The sequence below is a fragment of the Brachyhypopomus gauderio genome, chromosome 5 (assembly GCF_052324685.1).
Source record: "Brachyhypopomus gauderio isolate BG-103 chromosome 5, BGAUD_0.2, whole genome shotgun sequence".
Classification (NCBI taxonomy): Eukaryota; Metazoa; Chordata; class Actinopteri; order Gymnotiformes; family Hypopomidae; genus Brachyhypopomus; species Brachyhypopomus gauderio.
In genome coordinates this window covers 22,591,193-22,618,103 of record NC_135215.1, presented here as the reverse complement: position 1 = coordinate 22,618,103, position 26,911 = coordinate 22,591,193, and the positions used below count along the sequence as shown (strand labels likewise).

The 26,911-nt window shown below is 41.0% G+C and overlaps 1 protein-coding gene and 1 long non-coding RNA gene across 22 annotated transcripts in view; one reads left to right on the top strand and one right to left on the bottom strand.

The window, feature by feature from the left end:
- LOC143514845 (uncharacterized) overlaps nucleotides 1–26,714 on the bottom strand; it is a 29,711-nt gene extending 2,997 nt beyond the window's left edge. Inside the window, exons 1-4 of one of the 5 annotated variants that reach the window (XR_013130967.1) lie at nucleotides 26,627–26,708; nucleotides 20,797–21,709; nucleotides 19,520–19,675; nucleotides 747–1,342 (exon numbers count right to left, since the gene is read on the bottom strand). This is a non-coding gene — a long non-coding RNA (uncharacterized LOC143514845). Of the gene's footprint in view, nucleotides 1–746; nucleotides 1,343–19,519; nucleotides 19,676–20,796; nucleotides 24,669–26,626 lie in introns of those variants that run through there. The other 4 variants (XR_013130968.1, XR_013130969.1, XR_013130966.1 and 1 more) reach the window with 4 other exon arrangements.
- Nucleotides 1–26,911, top strand: part of cacna1c (calcium channel, voltage-dependent, L type, alpha 1C subunit) — a 427,514-nt gene that overhangs the window by 108,615 nt on the left and 291,988 nt on the right. For all 17 annotated transcript variants that reach the window (XM_077006511.1, XM_077006509.1, XM_077006517.1 and 14 more), the window contains exons 2-3: nucleotides 8,060–8,423; nucleotides 10,438–10,543. In XM_077006511.1, the coding sequence (XP_076862626.1) occupies nucleotides 8,060–8,423; nucleotides 10,438–10,543 (470 nt within the window). The remainder of the gene's footprint in view (nucleotides 1–8,059; nucleotides 8,424–10,437; nucleotides 10,544–26,911) is intronic.

Below are 26,911 nucleotides of genomic sequence, written 5' to 3'. Positions count from 1 at the left end.
GTTTCACGTACTAATCCTTTAAAGTAGATATAATTTGTTTTACCTTAATTATTAATCAGTCTCATTAATTTAGAATCAGTCTCATATTCTAATAATTATACCAGAACCACAAGTTTAGTTATCAACTAAAGATAATTAATGGTTTGGTATCTGAAGGATTTAACTATGAATTCTTTGGAGGTTTTGGCAACAACCACTTTTGAATGACATCAACACAGCCAATTTGGTGAAAATAAATGATACATTCTAAAACAAACAGCATCAACAAGGATCAGTATATTAACAGTGAAGACTGGGTATCTAGTGTGTGTGCGTTTGTGTAAAAAGGGGAGGAGAGTAAATGTGTGCATGCCCGTGTGAGGAGGCGGAGTTGTAATCTCAGTTCTCCTATGGAGAACAAAGCAACTAAAATGGCGCTGACTTTAAACAGTAGAGCAGCGCGACTGTATGTTAAGGAGCTCAGCTGGTTTATTCCAACGTGGTCAAAACAAAGGGTAATGGCGCTGCCTTAATAACTAAAAATTAATGTGGTGTGTCTGAGAATGGGGAAGACTACAAGTTGTCAATCAGATAAATAAAAGATGGTGGCATGCACAGCAAAGAGAACTTTGTATATACAAATCCTGATGAAGACTATGAAAATAAAGTTAAACACATTCAGAATGTATTACCAGAAAACTTAGTTAACTCTACAGTTCAAGTAACTATGCCCTTTGATAAACTATGCCCAGCGGTAAGAGACTCACGTGTTGAGGATTTTGGGTGGTTTCGTCGTCCTCCCTGAATTAAGAGGGAATTTCCACCACAGGCTCCTCATTGATAAAAGCGACGTCATCCAGGTGTGCTGGGAATCGTCCTTCTGGATATGAAGTCCAGGAATGTGAGTCTCGTTCACGGTTTACCGATAGGGAATTGATCGACTTTGTTTCAGTCCGTGTGGCCGTGTTAGCAAGCTTGATTGAAGTAGTTAGGTGAATCTGTTGTCGCGGTAACATTGATCGGTTGGTTGGCTCGTTAATGAAGTAATACGACTTTCAGCTGTTTGCTGTTAGTTGTACCAAAGTTTGCGTGCTCTCAATAAAGAAAACCGGAGAGAGAGAAATGGCAGAGCCTCTCTTTAATAGGTCTAACCTCAGTGTCAGTCAAACCAGCGAGAGAGAGAAATTACAAAGCCTCTCTTTAATAGGTCTAACCTATGTGTCGGTCCAACCAGAGAGAGAGAAATTAATGGCTGTTCAGGGTATTTAGATACCTGGACTGTAGACACACCCTTACTTCCGTCAAAGCAAGCTTGTTCAGTGTGTTGCCAGTGGTACTGCCACCTGTTGGTTTAGCATGGTACCTACAATATAGACAGACAAACGACCATCAGGTGAGACGGATCATAGACCCCGCCCACCTGAGGGACAAATACAACGCAACAAAAACAGGACAACTGCCACTGTGGATGGGGGCAACCGGCAAGGGGCCCTTTGTACCGTGACGCTAACATTCTTTTGTCCAATCTGTAGTCACATTTGCAAAACTCTAAACACAGTAAACATATTAGTCTTTAGTGGGCCAGACAATTAATACAATTCATCTTGTTTCTGCACAAAATGCAGTCATTTAACATATTTATACAATGCTTACATTTTATATACACACAAGGTTACCCTATAATGAAATTCTGGATCATTCTTTTTTTGTCATTTACAAATGTTTGCACACAGCATGTTAAAAATGAAAACCTAAGGTTCAAATATACAACCAGGTGCTGTCCAGTGACACGGACACATAAAAACAGGGGCTTGTTTAGACTGGGTTTGGTCAGTGTGGGCACAGAAGCAGAGAGAGTAACAGAGGAAAATCTGCACAAAGAAGAGAATAGCTGGGCCAGGGCAAGGTATAGGGAGATGAGTAAAAATGCATGGTGGTGTTCAGTGAAGGGTGAGAACTACTGTCACTGATGAAATTAGAGTCATAGATCATGTGATAAACCATGGTCAATCACAGAGAGAAGCTGGTGAAAGACCTAAGATGGTCAAATGTGACTTTCATTATCTGTACTTTTAAACAAACGAAGAGGTAAACAATACATTTCAAAGTATATTCCTACTGATGCTATATCTTAGTACCTGCAGGCCACTGGTCCTACCGCTAATATATATGTTGTGTTTTTGTTCTTTTACAATAAAGGATGCAGCGTGAAGTGAAGACCAGGAGCATGCCAATGTAGACATGGTCATTGCTGACAATAATTCAGACCAAAACAATACAAAATAACCAGTGACAATGTGGAAAGCATTAGCCTGACAACCATTGCCTGGACTAAATACAGAGTTCGCATGAAGCAGTTGTACACAGTTCCTTTTGAGAGGAACAGTGAGAGGGTTAAGAAACTCCACCACCAATATGTCCAGGCATGGTGTATATCCTACTGTATATACCTGTTATAGCTAGTAATAGTTTTACACTATGCCACTCTGCATGGAAACATGAGTTACAGTATGTAGAGTAGGACAGACTGAAAGTGTGTTCAAATACTGTTTGTTTCTTTTAGAGAGTCATGGAGTGGGAAGCTGATCGGACCCCACATGAACTCATTTATGTGGATGAGTAAAAACTCGTTGGCTGGGTAGAAACATAAAAACCACCATTAATGTACCAGCTCAGAAAGGAGGAAATATCACAATGTGTGCTGCAATCTCAAGTGCTGGTTTGGTCCTTCACAGATTGGTTCCTATAACAGAGACCTCCTTCTTTCATTTGTGAATGAACTCTACCAGCAACTGGTACCAGAAGCAGAAAGGGAATAGGTGGGAGGAAACATGAGGACATTTGTGATTACATGGGACAATGTAGCATTCCATCGTTCTCATGTCATCAACTGGTTGGCAGACCATCTAAGAATTATGTCCCTTTTCCACCCGCCCTACTCGCCCTTCCTCAACCCCACATGACCAAATATCCCTCCTGGATTCAATGGATGCTGGCTGCAGAAACACTTCAGCTGAAGACCGCCAGGGGTGGATAAGGCATGGCAAGTGGTTTTATCCTAGGTGCATAGATGTGATGTGATGCATAACAGATGTGATGCACAACATCAGAAGTGGTGTGGATAAAAACATGTGGCCAAATGCTGAAGACCGTACCACACGTAATAAGGCTGTTCAGTTTTGTGTTCTGTTTTTTCCCCCATTTGCATTTTTTTGTATATGTGTATTTTTCACATGGCTATTTATGTTTAAAATTATGGTAATTCTTTTTTGAGTTAGGCTACAATTTTATGTCCTTAATAAAATATAACCTTTACTGCAAGACTGTCACAGAATCTACATTCCATACAGTTTTACAGTAAATGTCACTCATTGTGTAGATGCACACATTTGAGTAAAAATGTCAAATGAAGTGGTTTACAGAAAAAATGAACTGACATAAGAAAAACAACAGATGTTCCTGTATAATGTCTGTTGTGTACTGGGAGAGATTAGAATATTCCATGTAATACTGTTTCTGTAATGCCATCAACTGTGGTTGTGCAGTGATTGACCTTATGTTCCTCTCAAATAGAGCATCTGTGCGAGTGTTTGAAAAAATTATTGGATATTGAACAAGGTTTGCTGTGTTTTAACAAAGTTGGTGTATATAGAGAAAACGTGCAGAGTTGGTATTTAGTTAAGTAAATGTGCTTTTGAACAGGAATTGAACTATTTGGCTATTTGTATGAGGTAGATGTGTTGCTGTGTTTAGAGTTTTGAAAACGTATCTCAAGTATTGGGAAACGCTTGTTAGCAGTAAAAATTTTAAAATGCAAGCACACTGAGAAGTTGCAATGGAACACCTTTCTTAATAATGAGTTGCTGAGGTTCTAAAATTATTATGATGTTGACTAATGTTAAACAATTACAATGTATATAATTTTAATAATATACAGGGTAAAAATATCAAACCTGTCCTTAAAGGTGGAAGGCAGAGAACCACTGGAATAATGAAACGAAAAACGTGATTCAAGTTACTGCTTACTATACAAGCAGAACCTGTGTAAACAGTATGTGTTCAATGCACTTAGTGCTATTCCTCTTTCTGGATAGATAAAGAGGGATGGAAGAAGGTCAGGGTAGTCAGTGTTAAGCCAAAAGTGTCACACCATGTTTGGTAAATCACACACTAGCATGTCAGGGTTGGAGCATATGTAATTTTAGTAGCTGAAGTGGGCCTCCATGCCTTGGTTTCATATCACTGTGGATATGATTAGCTTTCATAAGCACTTCACCAGCTTCAGCAGAGTTAAGTACTCAGTCTCAAACAGGAAAGCTATTTTGTTATTGCTTATAAAGGGGTTGCCCCTCGTTTCTAAGTAACTTAGACATTTGTAAGTGAACATTAAATTTCAGAACAGCAGAACTGGGTTACAGTTCCACTGTGGTATAAAACCCAGCAAAACTGACAGCAGCATTAGAATAGAATGACCTGCAGCTTGTAGATTTCTGTCTTTTTTTTTGTATGCCCAATATATTTTAATTATCTTCTAGTGCCCACCCTTCTTAAGCTAGCTGTACAGTAGCCTCTAGTGTGACTGGAATTACAGACTTTACATGTCTGAAGAGTATGTACAAGCATGTCAGCCGTGGCAGAATACCCTCATACCTGTGGCATACTGCGCTGCTAAGGGTGGAGCTGTGCCTGTGAGCATTTTACAGCATATTGGTATATATGCAGTGGCGGACTTAGCAATTTAAGAGCTCAAGGCGAATTTAGCTAGGGGGCCCATCAACATTAATATGTGAGAAATAAGTCAGCTAATCAGGGGGCCCCTACAGTGGGCTGCAGTGGGAGGGGCCCAAGGCAGTTGCCTAGCCACGCCTCTATGCAAAGACCGCCTCTGTATATATGTCCACATTGTAGGGTTGCCACCTATGTCTGACAAAAAACAAGGATGTTGTATGTTACCGTAAAATGTTACCGGAGGGGTTTAAAATGGACACAGCGAGAAAAAAAAAAACAGATTTAAAGTGTGCAGAAACAGTCTGAATCGTGGTTTGAACTAACCTAGTTTTTTTGCCGGGCCCGAATATTAAAAAGAACAAAAACCGGGACAGGCACGTGAAAACCGGGACAGTCCCGGGAAAACCGGGACAGGTGGCAACACTACCACATTGCCAAAAAACTGCAGGGGAGAGAGTGTTGAGAGAATTATTAAGATAATTGTTAAATGGCTAAGTTTCTTAGCTACATGCCTTTTCTTTTTTGAACCTTTGTATTTTTCTCTCAATATATGAAAATTGAGGAGCTTTTTCCATATTTCAGTTAATGGCATATTGACAGGTTTGAGGATAATAATGGAAATGGGGTCCTTGCTTGCTGAAACATTTCCATGTTTTGGACTTTCACATGTTTCATGAGTCATTATTATGCTCTCACACACCTCCATGTCATTGTATTTACTCTTCCTTTATTTGAACCGAGTTGTTGAGGACATTAACACTGACTGAGTTGGCTCAAGCATCTTATGTCGTAGTCAGATCTCCATGCATTGGAGAGAGTCAGGGAGCAATAAGCGGAGAAAGAAATATACGCTGTTCTGTGAGCTTATGTACGTGTGTGTGTGTGTGTGTGTGTGTGTGTGTGTGTGTGTGTGTGTGTGTGTGTGTGCGGGTGTGTTCACGCATGCACAGTGCACAGGGTACAGGGCACAGTGATACTGAATTTGGCTGCATGATGAAACTGTTGTTGTTGACATGTGACGTCATGGGGATACAGCGACGGGGGGGGGGCTTGTTGACATGTGACGTCATGGGGATACGGCTACGGGGGGGTGGCTGCTGGTGTACGGTGGGTACAGCGACAGGTGATGCCAAATATAGTAAAATCCATTTAAAAAAACTTTTTTTGACTGTCTTGTCAATGGATTCAATGGATGCAGCCAGATCCGTAAACGCGAGAAGCCGCTTTCGCCATTCCAGATGGCTCAGTCAAAACCATTATGTCTTAATGAACCAATAAATAACATCGGCTGCGAAAATGAGTGTAAAAAATACCAGGTTCACATGTTTTTATTTTTGTCACAAAAGGCTTCTAACATGGGCTAAAGCACAGGGTAGGCTATCAAATGACAAGAGTTTACAACTTCATCTTCAACCTTTTCAGTCCTGGCACGAATGTTATCCTCACACGTCCCTCGATTCACCAGTTAGAACTACAGACACACTAGAAAAAATCTTGTTTCTTATTTTAAGTCACCGTTAACTACACGGGGTTGACGCAAACTTAATAGGCCCATCTATCTACCTATTTATCACAAGAGCTTGTGGCTAGCTCTGACAGTGTTCAACGCTGTAGCGAACGGCAGTAATAACTTTGTTTTACCGCAAAATATGAAAACGATTGAAACCATTAATAACCCAATTAAATCCACTGGGAAATGTACGAACTGGTAAATGTGGTGGTAAATGTACGATCTGGTAAATGTAGTGGTAAATGTACAATCTGGTAAATGTACAATCTGGTAAATGTACGCTCTTCCACCTTGTCCCCGGTATAGACAGCACTAGGACCTGCGCCACAACATGAATGAAGAACGTTCGTATGATTGAAACGCAATTTGGCTTCTATGATGTTTCTGTGAAGAAATTGCTGGCCACTGTGTCATTGAAATTGCCGATTTCTGAAGTGCTCTGTTTGCTTATTAAGTCAATATGATAATTAAAATATATATATATATATATATATATATATATATATATATATATATATATATATATATATATATATATATATATACACGATTTGCGTAGGTCACCCTTTTCAACTTCAAAACGGCTAATTTTGCCGAAAGGTGACAGATTTTCATGCCTGGTTGTAATCCACCATCGCTGACACTACATCTGAACTCTCTGATGACTGTATCAGAGCATGTTGTGTCAATCTTTATTGGCCTTACTCAAAAGTGACCTGGTTTTAGCAACATTCAAAGGTGTTAGATCAAGGCATTATCTAACATAATGTAGCATGCTTTAGATTAGTTGTACACAATCAGTGGAATGAACATACCCATACACTAACATGTTGGCTTTTACTTGCTGTGTCCCCAGGATAAAAGAATGGAGCAACATTGGGCTTCAATACAAGTTTTGAGGCAAAAATCCATAATTTTTTAGAAAATTTGCTTTACTTTGCAAAATATGATAGCTGATATGCCTGGCTCCTTCTCTGAAACCCCATTTTTGCTAATGATATGGAAACTTCTCCCCCTGTTGTTGACTGGTTTGGCTCTTTAGGTTTGTGTTGTATGATACCCTGGCTGCCAGTATCTGCGTCTTTGAGACACTGGTTGGTACACTGCAGTTCCAAATCAGAGATTCTCAGCCATGGCACTGATTGCTCACTGACTACTCATGATTTAAAATATACCAAACACCACATACACATTTTAACAAGGTTAAAATGTGATTTTTACTGGAGTGGCTATAAAAAATACCAGTGCCAACATGACTGGATTTCCTACATACTGGATGCATGACTGTAAAACCAAAGCAAATCCAGTCCTGTTTTTGGTAATAGGAACTGTAATAAGAACAGTTTACACTCATGCATGAAGTTAAGATTAAAAATAACATTCTGCACATGTACACCAGTAACAACCTTGACTTGCATTTTATTTTGTTTTTTTTTCACAATCATATAAGTTGACAAAAGACAATAACCTCAGGAGCTCAAGGTTGAGATGAATACAAATCAGCCATTATATCTGTGACAGCTTTAATTGAATTATATTCTAAACAGCTACATATTCTATGCTTTAGGAAAGAAGTAAGGGAATCCTTCATGTCATTCTTACGGGCTATGGTAGCTGTTCCCAACCTTTCTATTATTTAATGTTCCAAGGTCTGTATTACAGAGAATTACAGGGGTGTCATGAGAGGCAGAGAACACTCCAGTATCTTTGCTACAGTATTCTGTAGTATTGCTACAGCAAATAATAAGAATAAATAAAACTTTTTTGAGTGGTTCTAAGGTCACTGCCATTGGCTCAGTGTGCTGTATGTGGACAGAGCTTTAACCTGTTCTTCCTTTGCAGGTTCCAACTACTCCAGCCCATCTCTGGCTCCGGTGGCCAGTCTAAATGAGCAGGAGCACAGCAGTGGTGGTGGAGGTGGTGGTGGTGGCAGAGGAGGCGTGGTAGGCTTGGCTCCAGAACACATCCCCACACCAGGTGCCGCTCTCAGCTGGCAGGCGGCCATTGACGCCGCTCGGCAGGCAAAGCTGATGGGCAACGCCGGGGCCCCAATCTCCACGGCCAGTTCCACCCAGCGAAAAAGGCAGCACTACAGCAAGCCTAAAAAACCAACCACCACAGCGGCCACGCGGCCCCCACGTGCCCTGCTCTGCCTCACGCTCAAGAACCCCATCCGCAGAGCCTGCATCAACATTGTGGAGTGGAAGTATCCTTTGGTCAATTGGAGGAGGTCTGGGATTGGCTTGAGATTAAGGAATTTACATGTTCTGTTGGCAAACATGAATGCTATGACCTAGAAGAAATATAGAAAGAATTTCCTGAGATAGAGATAGAGAGTGAGTGGTGAATTTATCAAGCTTAAGGACTGAGAGTGAAAGGTGGGTTGATATGTGAACACAGGCAGTGTACCAAAGACAGTATAGATAGTAGTGATCAGTTAACTGACTGATTAAGTGGAGAGCATTCCTTTACATGACATAAAGAACATTTACAGCAACCCTCTTTCACAGATGTCAATCACTGGACTGTTGCAGAAAGAGGAAATTAGCTGCAATTACAGTACTAACAAATTAGCTGCCAAACAGCAATGCTCACTTATCTCATCAAACTAAACCTCAGAATGTTAAAGTTCAGACAGAAATTGTACCCAAATGTTTTCTTAAGTTACTCTCCTTCTCCTCATGTAACTTGCATGTCTTTTATGACATGACTACATGCATCTAAACTATAGAATTGTAGCCTGTGTCGCACGCATGCAAATGTCAGACAATGCATGGGTCTCTGTATGATTTGTTGAAAGAGAAGGAAAAGACAGAAACTCTGATGATCCATGAGTCATAGAAACACTGGCATCCCAAAGGAACCATCCAAGGCCCTGCTCAAGACATGGTCCCCTTCATTCAATCTGTCAGCGCACAAATAGACACATGGTCGAATTTGCATGAAAAGAATGCACGCACACACACACACACACACACACACACACACACACACACACACACACACACACACAAATCTTTTCCACAACTTTAATTTCTCATTTATTCTCTCTCTCTCTCTCTCTCTCTCTCTCTCTCTCTCTCTCTCTCTCTCTCTCTCTCTCTATGTTGAATCAACACTGTTGAAATTTTGATTTGACATTGTTAAAGATTAGTATGCTTTATTTTGCCAAAAATGTATATATTTATATATTTTATATTTATTTGTTGGATCCTGTGAATAGCATGATTAATCAAAACTCTCAAAAACATCTATATGGAACATCTGAGATATTGCAGGCTGTTCAAAGAACAAAAAAGGCTTAGTTAGAGGGCTAGTTCGCAAATTGCCGCCTACTGTGATATCAGGCCAATATTCCAGTAATAATTAAGAAAAGATGTCTTGTGCAGCCCTTTGTTCCTTTGTGTTCCAGGACTCTACTGCATTATTGTCAGATTATCAGTGTGGCATTCTTAACCAAACCACCTTAATAGCAAGGGTTATTCTAGGTTCTTTCAGATGATATGGGTCTTAACCTATTTGTGCAGTTGTGCCCCTAGTGGTCCCGTTGCCAGGCAAAATCTGTTTATCCACAAAAAAGTAATATCGTTGAAAATTCTTAAAACGCAAACACATCACACTAATTGTATTTTTTAGAACTAGTATAACTTCCTGCATACCGATTTTCAGCCATCTACATGCAACTGTAAAATGCAAATCCCAGTCTGATCACACTGTGTTTACATGTGGTTTACACGCGCAACTTGACTCGCCCTTAAAAAAATACTGAATATATAATTCAGTATACATAGGTGCATAAATGAAAGTTTACTTGAAACATATAGACTGGAAAATTTCATTTGAAAAAGAAAGAAGAAATCCAAGGATGGTAGAGGTTTGGAGAGGAACACAGGGGAAAAGGAGCGATGAGGGACTGAGTTTGAGGATGGTCGTCTCAATGAAGGCCAGACTTGCTGCAGTGTTCTGACAAAGGAAAGAACTCATGACCTTTGGATGGAACACATATACATCATCATCCAGAGTACATTATTCTTATAATTTTTTTATGTACCTTAAATTTAGCAGGACCTGAACAGCAAATACATGTGCATGTGTCTATCACAATTTCTGTCATCTTTTTACACATCAGATCTATTAGCAGAGAACACTTTTCGGTGTTCATAATGTGTCCAATGGACTTTATACCCTGTTCTTGTTAGCCCTTAACGCAACTCCTTCAGACCCTTTGAAATCATCATTTTAATGACTATTTTTGCTAACTGTGTGGCCTTAGCTGTCTACATCCCCTTCCCAGAGGACGACTCCAATGCCACCAACTTCAATTTGGTAAGAGAGATGGTGCTGCTTCCCACCCAATCCTTCTGCTGGGGTCACACTAATAAACTAAAGAACCAGTGCTTGTAAATGAGCAGATCATACATATGCTGATGCTGATGGACAGGTGATGATTATGATGATGATGATGATGATATTGATATTGCTTGAATCTGGCACTGATGATGTTGGTTTGATTGTAGAAGTTTTGTCTTGTGCATATGCCTTCTTCTTCAGTCTTTGATTAGCAGTTCTAATGGCTGTTTATAAAAGGGTGCATGGACACGAGAACCCTGTAACAGTGTACCACTGTAGGTGTTAATTCAACACAGGGTATTATGTGAAGAAAGGTGTTCATGCTCTAGTGCACTGATAATGATGTTTTTAGTTGTCACATTCTTTTTTTCCACCACAGTGCACCGAACCCCTACCACTCCCACAGGTGGTGGGCTCATGAGAGTGTGGATACATGTATCTCCTTCAGGCTGTGCCTGGCTGAGCCCCATGGGTAGAGACCCAGCCACCAGGTGCTTGCCAAGTAGCCCCTCCCCTAGGCCTGGCTCCAGGGTGAGGCCCCGGTAACCCTGATCTGGGCAAGGGTATCTGGGTCCTGTATGCTAAATAGGGTTGGATTGGGCGGTGGCCAAAGGTGGGGGCGTACTGATCCTCGGTTACTGAAGCTGGCTGGGACATGGAACATAATCTCTCTTGTTGGGAAGGAGCCTGAGCTGGTGTGCGAGGCTGAAAGTTACCAACTAGATATAGTTGCTATGTGTTGGGGTTTTCCCTGGTTTAGACAAGAGGGTTGCTTCCCTGCGCCTTCAGGTTGGGGAACGATGACTGATTGCACCAAATGGCAGTTCGGAATACCCGGCCGTCTTGGAGTCCTTGGAGGGCATACTGAAAGTTGCCGCTTCTGGGGATTCCATTGTTCTGCTAGGGGACTTCAATGCTCATGTGAGCAATGGCAGTAGGACCTGGAAAGGCATGATTGGGAGGAAAGGCATCTCCGATCTGAACCTGTGTGGTGTTTGTTATTGGACTTCTGTGCTCATCACAGTCTGTCCATAAAGAACACCATGTTTGAGCACAGAGGTGTCCATAAGTGCACATGGCACCAGGACACCTTAGGTCACAGTTCGATGATCGATTTTGTAATCATTTTGTTGGACTTGCGACCGTGTCGTTGCAGCAATCTCTGAACCCAATGGTGGACACCTCAGGTAGGGAGGCTGTCTTGCTGAATAAAGAATTCTATTGGGCCTGGTTGGCTTGTGAAGGCAGCAGACAGGCAAAGGAGGGCCAAGCAGATTGCGGTTTTGACCGTCACAGAGGCAAAAACTGGGAAGAGTTTGGTGAGTGCATGGAAAGTGACTTTCAATCATCTCAGAGAACATTCTGGAAAACCGTCAGGCAACTCAGGAAGGGAAAGCCGTTCCCGACCAACACTGTATACGACTTTGGATGTCATTAGGTGGTAGAAGGAATACTTTGAGGATCTTCTCAATCCTGACTTGACAGGGTAGTTGTGAAACTCCTTGGTGGCAAGGCTCTGTGAGTGGATGAGATCCTTAAGGTTCTGGATGTTGTGGGACTGTCCTGGCTGATATGTCTTCAACATCATGTGTACGTATGTAGAGAGGAGCCAATTTATGTGGTTCGGGCATCTGGTCTGGATGCCACCTGGGCGCATCCCTGGGGAGGCGCTCCGGGCATGTCCAACTGGGCGGAGACCCCGAGAAAGACCCAGGACATGCTGGAGAGATTATATCTCTTGGGAATGCCTCGGCATCTCCCCACAAGAGCTAGAAGAGGTGCATGGGGAGAGGGAATCCTGGGCCTCTGTGCTTTAAGCCTCTGCCCCCACGACTCGAACCAGGATAAGTGGATGATGATGGATGGATGGACATCCTTTTTTTTAAATAACTGAAAACAAGCATGTACTGGTAAATAACACTATCTTTTAAACTTAAAGAACTTCTAAACTTTGATTATGCAGTTTTATTCACAGTTATTTTTACAAGTTCATTGTCATTGAACAGCTTTTAAAGATGTTTGACTCCAAGCCTGTTGTGAGCCAGATCTGAGGGTGACAGTGTTAAGGATTTGTTGTCTTTAGCCGTCATTTCTACACTTCTCAGTTACCAGTTGTCCCAAGAAAGCTCAAATTTTTACCTTTTAATGGTCATCTTACATGGCTTGGGAACATTGCAAACTCTTTCCATTATTTCATTTGCTCATTCTCCTCTGATAGTGGCATCTTTCACAGCCATGAAACTATAAACTGAAATAGTTTAATTGTGTAAAAGCCACTGAATAGCAATGCCATACTTTAGAGTATCTGCTTACGTACAATTTGTCTAAGATTGTACTTGCTCAAAAAGCCTCCTCTGTTTGTTTTGCAAACTTAACTTCAGTGCTGCAACACTGCTGATGTCAGTGTGAACAGACCTCTGCCCTGAAAGGACACGGCTGTGAACATTTACAAAAAGAATAATGTTACGTGCATGACTTGAACAGCAATGCAAACAAAAGGCTTGTGTGTAAAGCGCTCCCTCAGTGGAATGGGGAAAATCAAGTTGTGGTGCATTATCTCAAAGATTATTTGCTCTGGAGCTCACACACACACACACACACACACACACACACACACACACACACACACACACACACACACACACACACACACACACACACACACACACACACACACACAACCTCTTACATTTCTCCCTCAGGTCACAATTCCATGAACTAGATTTGATATGACCAAATATTAAGGTGGCTCAAATCTACTTCTAAATCTAATTCATGTGTTCTCATTGCATAAAAGATTGAAGATCTATTTTCTAGATAGAAAAAAGAAGAATTCTGGCTTCTTGGTATGTAATTTGAACACATTTAGTTTAGTAACAACAGTGGTAGTAACAAGGTCTTTATGTAGTTTTTGCGTTTAGTGTGGTGCCTTTGATGCAAAAGTTTTGTTGCTACAACCATAAATGATATTTGGAGCAGCATGTTATTTCCACTGCTATTACATTATATGTTGCTGTGGGGAAAATATCTGCAAACTACTGAATCTGTCAGTGTTCTGAGGTATGGTTCTGATTCTAAGTTATGCACCTACGGTTTGTTGATTCCATATGAAACTGCAGAAGAAAGATCATGTACACCTCTACAAGTTATCGATATTTCCAGTCCACTGCTCTACATCCTCATTTTTTACCCTAAAAAAAACAGTGTGAAATATGAGGAACACAAGTAATTTCTAGTTTGTATGTGCATATTCCTGTCTCTCAGAAATTACACAGCTGTGCGTACTCCTGTGTGTTTATGTACACTGAATGCTGGTCGGACCAAGTCATAAAAAACATATGCTGTAATGAATAAATACATTTAGATAGCAGTAAGATATTTGCTACATAACACTTTTATGTACGCAGTATACCGCACTTCATATACACTTTCCTACATTCATGCATGTGGGCTATGAATGGAATCATTCGTAGGCGAAGGGTTGTCATGGATATGGTATCCTTGGTGATGCTAGAATGCACATTTACCATGGTAACACTGTAACAATGGCAGACAGCCTGGAGGCTGTAGAACCCTTCTCTGGTTCTCGGACAGAGGTGTAGAACTGTGCTGAGTTCAAAGCGCCTTACCAACACGTGCTATTTAGTAGAAACACCGCTGTTCCCTTCACTAGCCACCTCTATATGTGTTTTTCTATTCAAACTCTGAGCCGCAGGACACATAGTATCCAATGAGCACCTCACACTGAATCTGCCTTCGGGAACCAACAGGCTGACAAAGTATGGTACAACTAACTCTCTCCATCTGTTATCCACAGAGCCATAACACACTCACAGACACTCAAAGACAGCTATGCTGCCAGTGGGTTGAAGGCACTTAGAAAACATTATGGAGGGCTAACAACCCCACAGTACTGACTACAAAACGCTGGGTCCCAGCTCAACAGCAAGTAGCTTCAGAGCTTGTTATTTCAGCAAATAGTTAACAGAACACAACCCATTATCAGCCAGTCAGGTAAATAATGTAATATAATATGTAATTTACGGCCCGAAAGAAGTTAAGTTAGGAAGGAGAGGCATGAAACATCGTGTGTTTGGCTCAAGTAACTGAATTTACAGTCAGTGGTCTTAGACTAGCCAGTCACCTGTTTGACATTGTGGGTAAATGTTAGAGGTGTGCCAAAAAATCGATTCATATATCAAAAATCGATTCTCATTTACTACGATTCAGAATCGATTTTAAATGTCCCAAAATCGATTCTAAGTCGCGTTACGTAATTACAAAATTACGCGAGACTTTACGCAGCAGGTTCTGGGACACTCTCGTGTGCGGAAAGGTTTCAAAACAGATGGAGGAAAGAGATATTCAACCTGTTCCGTCTTCATTTAAGGCAAAAATATGGGTTCATTTTGGTATTTACGAATGCCAGGGAAGACCGAACTTGACACAATGTAGCTCTTGTGCAAGGTGTGTGTAACGCGGTGAGCACGGGAACATACACACAGCGTGAAATAATATAGAGAAGGGTGGACACGAGTGAAATAATATAGAGAAGGGTGGACACGAGTGCCGGCTCGCAAGAGCAAGACGTTTGACACTCGTCACATGTATTAGCGAGAGGGAAACGCGCACAGCGACCCAGAACAAACAAATAAAACAACACGGGAGACTCAACACGCAAGAGAATAGAAACCAAAACCGGGAGGGCATGGAGCAAATAGAAACAAAAAACAACGCGCAAAATACAACGCGGGAAAAATACCAGTTAACCGCAGTGAGACGGTAACTAAAAAACAGCGCAGATAAATGCAACGCGAAAACGAAACCAAGGACGCAGCAGCAAAATAAAACCCTTCCCAAAAATAAAGGCAAAACGGATAGGAAGAAATGTAGGATTGGGAAAACTTGAGATGGGTCAGAAAGCGACGCATGAGATACTCGAATAAGTAAAGAGAATGCATAACAGAGAGAGGTGGCGAGACACCTTCAAACGAGAAGCAACGACAGAGAAAGCAGAGACTGGCTGAGAACATACGGTTACGCCGGTTTAGTCTGGGACTGACTCTGGTGCCCCTAGCCACGGCTGGCGGAACAGCATCCGAGCCAGCCCTGACAGCTTGTAAAATGAAGCTCAAGAATTTTGGTAACAACAAAAAGCATTTTATTTTACCAAAGCACATTATATTTGTTAATTAAATGTGAAAGACACTTTATTTTCTGTATTTGTCATTCTGTCTTGCAAAGCAGACTGTAGTAGATCATGCAGATTTTATAGACTTAAGCAGAATTTTTTATAAATCAAATCGTTTTTTGAATTGAAAATCGTTTTGAATCGAAAATCGATTTTGAATTGAATTGTGGCCCCCAAAATCGGAATCGAATTGAATCGTGAGATAGTAAACGATTCCCACCCCTAGTAAATGTGTCTGCATTCCAAAGGTCAGTGAAGGTAAAGATACTACAGATGGACAATCAGCTGTAGATTTCAGTCTCACTTGCATATCCAGCCTGACTGCCATTTATATAAAATGTTGTAATCAGCTTAGATTTCAAGGCTGCATTGAGTTGACTTGACTGTATTACATTTTCTTAAAATTCTAAATTTTCATTTCATTAAAAAAAAATTGCATAATTGATCACAATATTATCATTCAAGGAATGTACATTCTGGCATAACAGAATCTACACTAGCATGGGAAATTGGAAAAGGTAATTTTTGGTGTGACTGTCATTTTCAGACCATTATCCTGAAGTTCCTATGCCACAATAAAACACAAAAACAATGGAAAGGGTGAATGATGAGTATATATCTAAGTCTGACTTATGAATCTGTTCTGCCAGATCTGATTACATGCAATGCCACAGCAAAAAAAATTTAAAGAAAATGACAGACATCTCCTTTTCCATTATCCAAACTACAACACCAATATACTCCGGATTTGTGGAGTTAACAAACTAAGGCTAAGGACGATTCCAACAAGAAGGTGCATGGAAGGCTTACATGGGATGCAAGGAGGGCAGTTGGCTTGGCTCATAATGAGGTTAAGAAAGGATTTTGAATGTAAAAAGCTTTGGATTGTGGCTTTCAGTGAAGATATTTGTGCCATCAGACGTATGCAGAGCTATTCATCAAACACAAACAAATATATACTATGAGGGGGAAAAATGCTGACTTAAATTGTGCCCATATCACCAGTTTCAGTGAGAGCTAACAAGCTAAGAATGTTTTTTTTTATATCTACTCATTAATAGTAGGACCACTGAAGGTTGATGTTGCATCTTGCTCAAGGTCAACACTGCAAATGTCATTATTACCATCATAGAGGACATTATGAGCAACGTCCTTGGCAGATCCTCCTGGTCTGGAGCAGGTGCCATTCAGACTAATTGCTTTATTACAGATGTACCCTCTGAGCCATGGATATCATAGATTTTTTATGGATTTCATATCAACAATGATATCATGTTTTTAATGATTTGGCCTTTAATGCATTAAATGTGAGGGGGAAAAGACCAATGTGTGTGTGTGTGCGCGTGCATGCATGCGTGTGTGTGTTTGTGTGTGTGTGTGTGTGTGTGTGTGCAGGCATGTGTGCAGAGGTGGGCAGTAACGAAGTACAAGTACAGTTCTTGAGTATTTGTACTTTACTTAAGTTGATTTTTTTAAAAATACTTATGACTTTCACTTCACTACAGTTGAATAACAAATACAGTACTTATCACTCCACTACATTTCTGTCCAGCTCTCGTTACTCGTTACTTCCACACACAACTCTCCTCCCCTCCCCCGATAGTATTTTCACAGGTGACAGCCTATCAGCAATCAAGGATGTGTCTGTGAGGTGTAAAATCAAGTTCGGTGTCGCTAGTCGTTCTTTTCCTAAATAACAGCAACATGAACGGAATAAGTTATTGCGCGGGGGGGGGGGGGGGTGAACGTTACCGGGGCGTTGAAAAATGGACACAAATTAAGTATATCGCGATCGCCGGTGGTTGATAGATATAGATCAGAGGTAAATAAACTAGATTTTTTTTCGGCGTGAGATATCGGAAGTGTGGCGCGAGAGCGTGTGAAAATGGTCAAATGCGTGTGTCTCACGCTGGCAACCCTGGCATGCTTTTTCGAGTACTTGCACCCATGGCCGTATCTCGACAAAATGTTCAGTTTTCTGAACGGATAAATCATTCCTATAGTTTTAAATGCATGCTTTGTTTGCCAAAAACAAACTATATCACTGCATACAAAAATTCACTGTCCCACCTGAGGAAGCATATTATATGCAGCCTAAATGTTTTGTTAAGTGACCGTTTTCTATGTAGTCAGAGGAGCTTTGCAGTAAGGCTAGTGAAATGACTTTGCCTGCTCACTCCACTGCTAGGTCTGCTAGGATAACTATAAATAATGTTAACATTATATTGGCAAGTAATTCAAACTACGGAAACATCAATAAGGGAAACCGTGTGGGTTAATCGAATATTGTCAAATAATGTTTCCATTCTAATGTCAGTGTAATGTCAATAATTCTAATGTGGCTGTGATTTCTAGTTTGAAAAGAGTTTGCTAGCATGTTGGGTGGCATGGAGTTGGCGGGCTTTAGCCATACTGCAAAAGGTTGTAGCAAGGTTAGACTACCAAGATGCCACACTGCTAATTTTACTTTGTCTTTGTTTATATTGACTGTAGCATAATGTTGTATTGGATGACTGAATACCTAACTAGCAAAGAGAGAAAACCGTCATTTTATTATTGACTTTTAATATGGTAACATAATTTGCTTAAACAGGTTAGGCTAGGCTAATCAGAGAATTGTGGTTTTAGAAAATGTTTTTGTTCCTTAAACTAAAGTGTAGGTTAAACTTTTCTGCTACCACTACCTGAATGATGTACATCATTGGAATATGCCTTATGGATTATTATCAAAGACTGTATGATTATTATGCCCAAAGAGGATTTGGTAGGATGTATACTTTTAAGCTATAACTTTTTTACAAATGTGACGGAAGGTGTACTTTAATACTTAAGTATTTTTAAAAGCAAGTACTTCAGTACTTTCACTTAAGTAAGATTTTGAACATGCAACTTTCACTTGTATCGGAGTAGCATTTGACCAGTGGTATCTGTACTTTGACTCAAGTAATGAAATTGAGTACTTCGTCCGCCTCTGCATGTGTGTGCAAGCGTGTGTTGTATGGTTTCTGTGCCCTGGTGTGACAAAGCACTTCTATGAGCCAGATTTGTGCCCCTGCTCCCAACCTTCTCTTTCCCAGATAGCCATAAAAATCAAGTCTCTAAAATACAGCAGAATGGCTCCTACATTCATTACACACATACACACTCTCTCTCTCTCTCTCGCTCTCTCTCTCTCTCTCTCTCTCTCTCTCTCTCTCTCCAAGCTTTTTAATAGACCCATTCCAGTGATAAAGACCTTTTTTTTTGGTTAAGAGCCTCCCCTACTGTTTTATATACAGTCACCAGCCACTTTATTAGATACACCCGTCCAAGTGCTCATTAACGCAAATGTCGAATCAGCCAATCACATGGCAGCAACTCATTTAGGCATGTGGACTATCTGCTGCATTTCAAACTGAGCATCAGAATGGGGAAGAAAGGTGATTTAAGTGACTTTGAATGTGGCATGGTTATTGGTGCCAAACGGGCTGGTCTGAGTATTTCATAAACTGCTCATATACTGGGATTTTCACACACAACCATCTCTAGGGTTCACAGAGAATGGTCTGAAAAAGAGAAAATATCCAGTGAACGGCAGTTCTGTAGGTGTAAATGCCTTGTTGATGCCAGAGGTCAGAGGACAATGGCCTGACTGGTATGAGCTGATAGAATGGCAACAGTAACTCAAATAACCAGCCGTTACAACCTTGAGGCTGATGGGCTACAGCAGCACTCTTGTCTACTAAAACAGGAAACTGAGGCTACAATTCACACTGGCTCACCATTATTGGATAAACGAAGATTGGAAAAACGTTGCCTGGTTTGATGAGTCCAAATTTCTGCTCCGACATTTGTATGGTAGGGTCAGAATTTGGCGTCAACATCATGAAAGCATGGATCCATCCAGCTTTGTGTTAATGGTTCAGGCAGTGGTGGTGCTGCAATGGTGTGGGAAATAAAACAAAAACACATGGTGTTTAGCGCCATGGGAACTGCATCGCTGTAGGAGCAACACCATGACGATCATACGCTGCTCCACTGGACAAATTAAGGTCTAAAACTGAACAGGCCTCATTTGACCAACAGAACAACAACAACAACATATTCTTTGAATATTCTTTGTAATATTAATTATCAAGCAGCTGTCAGTACTGGTATGATTTAATATAATCAGAATTGCATTTCATTGTGTTGAAAGATCACTTGTTTGCAAACAGATTGTACAAACAGTACACAGATCTGAGTACAGAAGACAGGTCACTTCTAATGCAAAGTTACACTGTGGAGTGCCTCTGAGCTTTGCAGTGCACTGGCAGTGGGAGTAGTTGAGTGAACTCTGGGTCATGGGACTTAAAAATAATGATAAAAATAAGATGGCTTTATAATGAAAATGGGTTTTATTTTTGGTGAGCCAGGAGAAGGACAGTGTCTCTAATACAGGAGCTTCAATTACTCTCCAGAACTCCTTCAGATCTCTTTAATATCTCAATTGTCGGGTTAGGCAAGGTTTGTCTGTATCTTGGTGCCAAGCAACACATTGCCATGTACAGCATTGATCATTCCCTTATCAGTACAGTGGCCAGTTTTACCCCCAGGGATAAAAAAGCTACTCAAGCTTTGAGATTTGTAGTTGCAGTCCTTGTGATCTTTTATAAGCAGTCTCATTCTAAAAGTGGAAGTCATACTGAGTTTAAACATGTATGTGTTTTGGTTTTATGGTAGTAATGGATAGCTAAATGAACATGATAGCCTTCTTATGCATGGATAAAGAGACTGGGGCACCTTCTTACAACTTGAACTATATAATATAACACTTGAACAAAAGCTTGATACGAAACACTCTGAACCTCTTGAGCTTTCTGTGTATTGAAGAGACCATTTATAGGATGACAAAAAGGATTAAATAGAAGTTTGATTTTGATTTTTTTATTAGTGTCAACAGTAAATTACTTTACAAGCAGCTTCTGAAAACTGACTATGAGCCTTTGAAATCTCAAGTCGATGAGCAATCAGAGTCACAGAATCCCTCTGTTTTCCATATAAATGCTTTTCCACTCACTTGGTCTGTTGATAAATACATCCAGGAACAGATGGGTCTTTCCTGTGATGTCTTTGGTCTTCTGAGGTCTGGGATGTCCAAAAGTGGAACCTTACTAAAGGCAAGGCACCCTCTATTAGAAACTGGGCTCAGCTTGAGAATTCACACCATCAAATTTATGATTTAACAAGAGATGGTTGAAAGACCCGCTTTGGGGAGAACATTTTGACAGATTCCTCGTACTGAATCCAGTACAAAGCCAGTCAAAGTGATGCTAGAGGAAAGCTGAAGCACATCAAAAAGCAGACACTACACCAGTGGAGAGCATCACCACCATTGTGCCTCCTTCAGGAGCCTCCACCAAGAGGAGAGCAGGACGACACATTCAAAGACACAAGCCCAGCATCACAGGCCCCGCCCATCAGCTAAAAACAGTCCGTCAGAGCAGCGACTGACCCAAATACACTACCCAGCATCTCACCCACTCTCCCTTTCCTTCCCTCCCTCTCTTTGTTGCTTTTTCCTATGTATCTTTATCTGTGTCCCTCATGCAGAATATTGATTCAGAGGTTGCACATTGCCTCTGCTGTTACCATGCCTACAGAACCACTGAAACTGGGAAATATCCACCCCAATATACAAAAGCCCCTAACTCTTGACCTCTCTCTGACAAAACGAGTATCTTCATAGAAAAGGAGAAACTAAGGTACCCCGAGTGACACTTGCCAGGTCAAACCTAGTGCCTGAGTGCACCTTCATTGTCTCACTACCAGGCTCCAAGGACAGGCTCATTGCTACATATTTGCAGGCTGGACTTTGGTTTGAGTCCATTAATGCCACAGTCATGTGTGCCTGTTTCTCCCAGCACTGTAGTTCACATGAATGGCTGAACAGTTGGAGTGCTACCTTCCAGACTCCTGTGCATTTCTGCTTCCTGATGAAAGAGGATAGACTTTAGAACATTCACCCATATGCACAATCTCCACATCCTTGTCCCTCTGTGCATCAGTTCTGTGTTTATGTCTTTGTCACGTCACGTATACTTTCTCAATCTTTTTTACCCTTTGCTGCTTTGCACCATGATGCTACTAATGTTACTTCCACTCTGTGGAGTCCTACTGTGTTGAATGAAACTCCTTAAACTCATCCCCACCGACAGCACTCACTGAGGATTTACCTGTATAACCAAATCACAGCTCTCCTTGGTGTATTTTACAGAGGCTGTGTGAAGTCTGTTTGCTTCAGTCCCTCTCCATGTGGAATTTTTTTACAGCTGGCTGATGTTTGACAGAAATGTTCTCTGAAAGCAAGTCTTCCATAAACATTGCTCAGACAATACTGAAATGATGCATAGTTTATAAAGTTTTCTAAACAACATGCAGTCAGCTGCTAATAAGGGTTTAGCACTTGAAAACGTCTTAGCAGTCATGAGTGGTAAGTGCGTTGTCATCTTACATTTAACACTTTAGTTCAAAAATCGTCCGACTGCATGGGCAGTCCCATTAGAATAGCGATCAGTCTGGACTAAACTCACGAGATGAAAAAAATGAACATCAGTGTCTTAAATGAAGCTCTCAGAGAAGGTAGCCTTTTTAAATCATTGAAATTAAATCAACTTGTGTTGCAGCTATGTGTATGCTCCTCTTTATGGTTCCTTTTCTGCCACTACCAGGAAGCATACGCCACTCCATCTCTCTCTACCAACATTCATCTCTCACTCCCCCACATGGACAAAGTTTGTAGTTTGTGTGTTCTGCTGCACATGAACCTACATTGCAAAAAATGCCCAGTTCCCATAGAAACCGTTGCATTGCTTTTGGGTCTTAGTTTTATTTCAGGTCTTTGGGATTCTGATGATTATGCTGTGTGTGCATGTGTACGTGTGTGCACGTGTGCATGTGTGTGCACACTCACGTGCATATGTGGGTGGAGGTGGACAGGAGGGAGAGAAAGAGTGAGAGATCCCTAAAATTGTTCTGCATTTGCGAGACATGCACAATTATGGATTTCTCTCAGGGTGTTTCACATTTTAGGAAGGTAGCAAGTGGAGAAAAGGTCGCTGGCCTGTCTTAGTGGAGCTTAAAGACACCGGCTTGTGTTAGGTGCAGTAAGAAAAGTGTGTGTTGTATGCTGCAGGTATAGAATAAGATGAGAGATGGCTTTGGTTTACTGTGTGCGTGTATCTGTATGGGAGGATGCAGGGACCGATATATATATATATATATATATATATATCCATTTTTATTCCTTTTTAAATTGCCATAGAGGTGTTCTTTAAGAGCATGGATAAAATTGACTTTGATGACAAATGGGCAAATGGGAGTAGATTTGGGAGTGTGTGTGTTTGTGAGAAAGCAAAAGAGACAGGGGCAGAGGGTAATTTTCTCTTTGCCATATTCAAGAGGCCATATGTAATTACTGCCAGTGATGCTCTTGGCTGAGTGAAAGCCTGCTGGCCCCTCATTCACTCCAGCACACACACACACACACACACACACACACACACACACACACACACACACACACAGTACAACACACCGCATTATTGAAAACACTGGCTTCCAGTGTGCAGTGATGCTGATTCAAGGCTTCTGCAGTGGCCAACACATACTTTATACACCCCATCACTGCTTCGTGTGTGTAATTACATTTCATTGAGGTGTGTGTGTGTGTATACCACTTCTGAAAGCCTGATACATACATATATATTTGTAATTGTTACCATTGAAATTAAGGAAATTTGAAATAAAAAGGCCCATTTTCTGTCCTCATGATGCAAGTTGTCTACTGTGGCTTTGGATACAAAACAACTGCAGCATTATGAGACATGCAAAATTGCATGTCGTCTGCCATCTGTTTAGCCAGTGATGTCAGTAACACGTTACTTAGTAACGCGTTACTCTAATCTTACTACTTTTTTCAGTAGCGAATAATATAACGAGTTACTATTTCCAGTCCAGTCATCAGATTAAAGTTACTTATCCAAGCAACTGTTTGTTACTATTTTTATTTTCCTTAAAAAAATATAGATTTTTGCTTTCTTCTTGGCTCAGTTACACTTCGTCTGACCGTAGCACTCGACTCCGCACACTGCGCGCGAACCTGTGAGATCGGCAAGCGCGTTTTACATGTCATTCTTTGCAGTGTTCTCCATACCGATTTGTGGTACAGTAGTGTAAAGAAATACCCCTCAAAAAGAGGGGAAGGAAAACTGACCTGACAAATTTTAATGTTGCATTGTGTTCCAGGTTTGAAAAGTGCTGGAATTTTGGCTAACATACTTACAATTACAATTTCAAGTATTTTTATTTTGTTTCACAACAAATAGCTGTCTGACTGAATAGTTCGCTTGTATTACGTTTACAAATACATTTACAAATAATACCGTGCAGCAACACAAACGTAATGTCAGGATATACATTGTTACTGTTAAAAATGCACTTCCAATAAAGTGAGTATTGGAAAAGCTGATTTTGCTGCTGAATGTAACTTCTAAAGCAACTTGTAATCTAAGGTAGTTAATCTTAAAATCAAGTAATCAGTAATGTAACTAATGCCCGGTTCACACTACACGATTTTAGGCTGGTTTTTCAGTCGCCGACTGATCGCCGACAGAAACTGTGGTCGGAGGCAAATCGGCGATCACTCGTCGCTCGCTCAGTCGTGTAGTGTGAACTGCTGAAAGACGTTCGCTGAGCAGTCGCCGACTGGTCGCCGACTCGTCGCAGACGACCGGCAGATATCTAGCATGTTTAATATCTAGCCCAGTCGGCGACTGAGAGTCGGCAGCAGCGTCTAGCTACAGCCAATGGGAACGCGGAGAGAGAACCGCGCACCGCTGAAGATATCTCTGAAGAATGTAAAAAACTTTCAAGAATACTTTCAAAACAGTAACCCAGCAAACACACAAAATCCTCACCTTTCTTACAACTTTACTACAACACTTTGTTTAAGTTATTGTGACAGCACTGGAGAAATAGTGTGATTGACTATATTTATGTTCACTTGGGACTATGGAGTGTTTAAACGGTAAAAAAAATAATAATAACGAAAATGTGGAGTACATGTACATTGTTTTTTTTTCTTCTACGTGGTGTTGCTGGTTCTCGCGAGAGTTTCGTTTCGTGTTCTCGCGTTTTTGGATGGCAGCCAGATGAGTCGGCGATTCCCCAGTCGTGTAATTCGTGAGCCCGTGTCGCCGATCAGTCATGTAGTGTGAAAGCCACAACAACTGAAAGACTCGTGATTACAGCACAACCAGTCGTGTAGTGTGAACCAGGCTTAAGTTATTTTTTAAAGGAGTAATCAGTAATCGGATTACTTTTTCAAGGTAACTAAGCCATCACTGCACTTAGCACATCTCCCTATGGAGCTGCCTTAAATGGAAAAGACCTATAGTGCATCATCTCTGCATATCATCACACTGCACTCTAAGATCACATTTACTGGCTGACTATTAAACTCAATAATATGCAGATATGCAAATATGTTTCTTTGGTAGTTTTGTAGGGCCTTAGCTTAGCAACTTAATAATGAATTAATGATGTGAAAGTCTTGTTCCAGTGTTTTGAGTGTTTTCTCCTGTCCTCACTCTCTAAAACTGTTGCCTGGTGTCTTGAAGTCTGCAGAAGTGTGCAAAGTGTCCTGTAGCTCACAGTGGACTACACTAGAAGAGAAGGCTGCTGTTCTGGAACCTGAGAACTCAGCTATGACTGTCCCTGTGACACACATGCACGTGCATGCGAGCATGCACGCACACGCACACACACACACCGCTATGACAGAATATCAGATTTAGGACAGGTGAAAAAAATAGTTCTCTTTCTCTCTATCTCTCTCACTCTATTCAAGCCTCTACTTCCTTGCATTTTCTTCACTTCATTGACCTGCAGTCAAGAAGGACAACCGTGTTGCCGATAGCTATGAGGCTAGCAGACAAACTTCCCCTCATTCACCTTTTTCACCTCCCTTCTCTCCTCCCACTTGCCACAGAGTTTATTGCTCCGCCCTCTCACCCCCTTCTCCCTGCCCCCTTCTGCGCTGCCATATGCCCCCCCTCCTTCCAGCTTCCATAGGCTCGAGGGAGGTAACCCAGTTTCTGTGGCCGGTGGCAGGCACGCAGGAGGGGAGACTGATGTACTAATACAGGAGATGACTGCAGCATGAATAATGAATCCGCTCATATTCTTGAGGATTTAAAGGAAAAGTAAGAGGGCGGGAGGAGTATTCAGAGTGCTTTTTCTTGGTTTCCACAGTATGTGTGTATAGACATGCTCATACACATGCACTTTTCTTACTGTACTAAAGACAGGCCAATCTTTTAAAACCTGAACTGACCTCTTCTCCACCAGCCACCATCCTAAAAAGTTTATCAATGTTGTCATGAAATGCTGTGAATATCATTTAAGCAGTGATTATCCTGGCAGGGATAGGCAAGTTTTGCATCCTCAGTTGTCTAGCTCCTCCCCTTATTACTAACACCTGTAGCTCATTACCATGCTCATTATCAAAAATAATTCCCAGTTACTCTCATTTTAAGTGAGTGTATCTTTTTAAGAACCCTTTACAAGGGTGTACTCCTATTACAGCTATTTGACATTGTAGTGTTTTCAACAAGGATGCTAGTGACACCAAGATAAACCACAAGCGAAGACCCTGGAGTTTAGTTGCAGTTTTTACTTGCCTTCATAAACATGTGGTGAAAACTGTAATGTCAGAAAATAAAACCAGTCTCAACACAGAGGATTACATATGTAACGCAAAAGCATCGAGCTAAATTAAATTCACATTTTAGCAAGATAAACATTTATATAAACAAAACTCATCTGTATAAATCATTAGTAACACTTACGACATTCCTGCCTGACAATTCAGCATGGATGATATCAGATTGTGCTTGCATACCGCTACTTGCACATAGAAAGTTGTTTGCTAGCCGGAAAACCGAAAGTACAACACCGGAAACCGGAAGTACTTCAAAATAAGGCGTATTTCAAAATAAGGCATACATAAGCAATTAAATATTTATATAAAAATACATAACCTAACATTTTACATTCTCCATTTAAACCAATAAGCATTCTTATTTAGGGAAAAAGCCCAGGGGGCAGCACAGACATAACCAGGGATGTCAGCC